The sequence below is a fragment of the Mesitornis unicolor genome, unplaced genomic scaffold (genome assembly GCF_000695765.1).
Source record: "Mesitornis unicolor isolate BGI_N332 unplaced genomic scaffold, ASM69576v1 scaffold40514, whole genome shotgun sequence".
NCBI lineage: Eukaryota > Metazoa > Chordata > Aves > Mesitornithiformes > Mesitornithidae > Mesitornis > Mesitornis unicolor.
Window position 1 is genome coordinate 2,118 of NW_010178781.1, and position 3,686 is coordinate 5,803.

The window sequence follows — 3,686 nt, forward strand, 5'->3', positions numbered from 1 at the left end:
TGAAATCTCCTTTCTATGCATGGCCCATTCACTTCCCCAACAAGCAACACTACAAATAGAATAGCTGTCATTTCAGCTGGGGGAGTAACAACAGATGGAGCTCAGACACTGTCTCTGTGCATGTGCACGAGCCAGGCAAGGTCTTGGGGAGATGCAGCACCGTGAGGCTGGGAAGACTTATTCTCTGCTTTGCAATTTCTGAGAGCAGGATGGAGTGCTATTTTGCATGACATTTGGGAAACAAATTACTTGAGACATTCTTATAGCCCACAGCAGAGATTTGATGTCACTGCATTAAGATTCCTGGCTAATTTAAAAGTGAAAAATCAAACCTTCTTTTGAGTGAGATGGGAAGGAGCTGAGTTGACCATGCATCAGGAAACAGCAGCTCAAGGACTTTCTGCATACACACAAAAAGCCTTATTTCATAAGTAGTATAAGTCGAAAAGTAGGAGCATACAACCCACCTAGGAGCTCTGTACAGAAAAGATGGATTGCTTTCTGGTGGTGCATAAAATACTTCTAGGGTGAACATAAGCAAAGGCTGAGCTGAAGGCACAAGAGAAGAGGGGCTTGAAACAGAGCTCTGTCCAGAGGTGAAGGGTTGGAGTTGACCAGCACCAGCAGTGTGCATGAGACATTTAACACTGTCCCTGTTCTTTCTGCCCTTTCTGGCTCAGTACATTGAGTCTCCTGATGTGGAAAAAGAGGTGAAGCGTCTCCTGAGCACAGATGCTGAAGCTGTCAGTGTCCGTATCCTTTTGGGAGAAAAAAAGCTCAAGTGGGGGACAGGACACTATGTGTGACCTGGGGGTTGTGGAAACGAGAGAGAGTTTCAGCTTTGTGTGGGTGTGAGAGGCTGAAAGATAAGCATACAAGAGGCACTCGAGGCTTGGAGCTCCATCTTTGCCTTGTTGAAAGCTCACTGTTTCTTCATGCTGACCTTCCTTGCAGACTACTGTTGTACTGAGGAACTTAAGTAACAGCAGAGAAGTCAAAAAAGGGGCCTAGGGTGGTTCATTCTGGATATCCATAGCTGCAAGGCCAGACTTGTTGGAGGAGCGAGGATGTCCTGCAGTTTTTAGCACTGTTTTGTAATATTGCATCTTTCACGTTCCTCTTTTTCCCTTAACTCGTCTGTTCCTGTCGTCAGGCTGGGAAGTCATTGCTGAAGATGAAACAAAAGAAGTAGACAACCATGGTTCGCTCACCAGCCTGGACATCTCCTCCCCAGGGATGTCAGGACATAAGCAAGGCCATGGCTCCTCAGGTGCAGTGGGGAAGGCTGTTGTTTTTTTTCTAGCCACTAAGTAATCAGTTGAGCCCATTCTCTCTGAGCTAAGCCCTAACAAGAGTGAAGGAAAGAGGGTGTTGACACAGGCACCCTGTGCTGACATGGTCCCTGGCAGGCAAAGGGTGCTGGGAGGTCATCAGCTGGGTTTTTCCTCTTCCCTTTTGTCCTCCTCTAGAACATGATGAGCTGCGGGAGATATTTAACGACATCAGCAGCAGCAGCGAAGATGAAGATGAGAGGGATCATCATGATGACGAAGACCTGAACATCATGGACACTGAGGAGGACCTGGAGAGGCAGCTGCAGGACAAGCTGAATGAGTCCGATGGGCAGCAGCAGGAGAACGAGGGGTCCAACCAGATTGGTGAGTGGGTGCCAGGCAGACTGCGCTGCCCACCTCTGCTGCAGCTCTTGGTCTGAGCTCGCGCTCTCTTCCAGTCATGGGGATCCAGAAACAGATTGACAACCTGAAAAGTAAACTCCAGGAGACCCAGGACAGGAGGAAGCGCCAGGAAGATCTCATCATGAAAGTGGAGAACCTAGCCCTCAAGGTGAGAGCTCTCCTGGGGTCTCTTCCAAGTCTTCTGCTTAGCACTGGCTTGCCATTAGATCCAGCAGACTGATTCAGCTGCTGCCCTGGAACAGCCTTTGCCTGCTGAGTTAAAAATAATTGTGGTGTGACCGTACACACTCAAGCATTTCCCCATGGAGGCAAAGCAGGCCATGAAACCACAGTAGATAAGGGGGCTGGTTGTCAGCGCAGCTTGGGGCTTGCTGCACAATTTGGCATGCTGTGCCAGCACCCGTTCAGCTGAGAACACGTGGATAACTGTGCACGTTTGTCTCTGCAGACCCGTCTCCAGGCTGTGCTGGATGAGTTCAAGCAGCAGGAGGAGCGAGAGAAGCAGCAGGTGAGGAAACTCCCACGATGGAGGAGGAAGAACTGGGGCACGGCACGGTACCACACCAGCTGCTTTGAGCTCCAGTGCTATAGGTCAGGCGTGGTTGAACCTCATCTGTAGTTGTATGAAGGTACAAGAAATGAGGTTGGTTGCAGCCTTCCTTCTGGAGGAGCAGTGAGCCAAAATGTGTCTAAGTCAGCAGCCCAAGGCACCTACTAGCACCCGTGTACAAGAAAGGCAGGAGCTGTAGCGTCTTGGCAGATTTCCTGCCTGGGCAGCTCTGCTGGGTTTCAACCAGGTACCAAGGCAGGAATTTCCCACTCTTGGGTTCCTGTTTTGCGGCTTCACCCTGTGGGTAGTGCTGGGTTCTGTCCCAGTGGCACCCAGGCATGGCTCCCTGCAATGTGCAGGCAAAGCAGCCACTGGCAGAGGTGGAAGCTCTGCAGAAACACAGAAGTGCTTGGGCTGGAGCTGCCAGGAGCCCCAGCTATGCCTCACACTAATGCCTCACTCCCTCTTCCCAGATGACCTCCCTCCAGGAGCAGCTGGAGTCCCTCATGGAGAAGTGAGGAGTGGGCCTGGGTCTTTGTACCTGCAAGCAGAGCTGGAAGTGGTGTTTGTCTCCCATGCTGCAGTCTACTCTGGTCACACACCTCTGCTGCAAGATGTGCTGCTGAGCAGTGCTAGAAGCTCCATGTTCAGAGCTGCTGTCACATACATTGTGCTGGGCTTGGCTGGTGGAGCTAAAGAATTGGACTGTGCCTGTGAGAGCAGCCAAAACACTGTGTTTACTGTAAATATTTCTGCATCTTACTGAGTCTTGATGGGCTGTGGCACAGTAGGATCTTGTTCTTGTGATTGAGGAATGCTTCAGATTCATTAAAGTAGCGTTTCCAACCCTGGTCTGTTCTTCCATGGTCTCCAGAACATAGATTAGCCCTGCTTGTGCCAGCTTGTGCCTGACCAAGCCCTTGTCTGGTGCTTGCACCACCATTGCTGGGCTCCTTTGATGAAATGCTCTTGTGTGGCTGGGTTGAAGGGAGACTGCGTGTGAAGGGGAGCTCCCCCTGCGAGCTGTCACTGTGGGAGGAACAAGGCTTTCCTGATCAGGGAGTTTCTTTAATTCCCCACAGACCAGGCAGGCAAATCCCAGATTAACCTGGCAGAGTGAGAAGAGGATTAGAAAGGCGGTTCCAGAACGTAACAGAGGGCTCTGGGGTTCAGCGAGGCTGTGCCACGGCAGGACACCCCTCTTGCAACCCGAAGGGAAGGGAAAGGGGAGAAGGCTCCCAGGCTCTGCTCCCAGAAGGGAATGCAAAAGGCCAGCGACAGCCTTGGGAAATGACATCTGTGTCCAGATAGTCAAGAAGGGGAGATACCCTGAGGGAGACGCAGAGCTCAGGAGGGGCCAGAGTGCGCCTGCGTGCATGAACCTAAGACCTGTTTCTAGGGCTGGTGGGAGCAGCCATGGAGGAAACCTACCTGCTGAA

At 51.4% G+C, this 3,686-nt stretch overlaps 2 protein-coding genes across 2 annotated transcripts in view; both read left to right on the top strand.

Annotated features, from left to right (window-relative positions):
* TAF7 (TAF7 RNA polymerase II, TATA box binding protein (TBP)-associated factor, 55kDa) overlaps nucleotides 1-2,765 on the top strand; it is a gene marked incomplete at its 5' end in the record, with an annotated part of 4,271 nt that extends 1,506 nt beyond the window's left edge. Inside the window, 6 exons of the mRNA XM_010182563.1 lie at nucleotides 681-753; nucleotides 1,154-1,270; nucleotides 1,470-1,658; nucleotides 1,733-1,845; nucleotides 2,146-2,205; nucleotides 2,721-2,765. Of these exons, the coding sequence (XP_010180865.1) occupies nucleotides 681-753; nucleotides 1,154-1,270; nucleotides 1,470-1,658; nucleotides 1,733-1,845; nucleotides 2,146-2,205; nucleotides 2,721-2,765 (597 nt within the window). The remainder of the gene's footprint in view (nucleotides 1-680; nucleotides 754-1,153; nucleotides 1,271-1,469; nucleotides 1,659-1,732; nucleotides 1,846-2,145; nucleotides 2,206-2,720) is intronic.
* Nucleotides 2,766-3,019: 254 nt separating this feature from the next.
* Nucleotides 3,020-3,686, top strand: part of LOC104539117 (aryl-hydrocarbon-interacting protein-like 1) — a 7,264-nt gene continuing 6,597 nt past the window's right edge. The window contains exon 1 of the mRNA XM_010182564.1: nucleotides 3,020-3,034. Within this exon, the coding sequence (XP_010180866.1) occupies nucleotides 3,020-3,034 (15 nt within the window). The remainder of the gene's footprint in view (nucleotides 3,035-3,686) is intronic.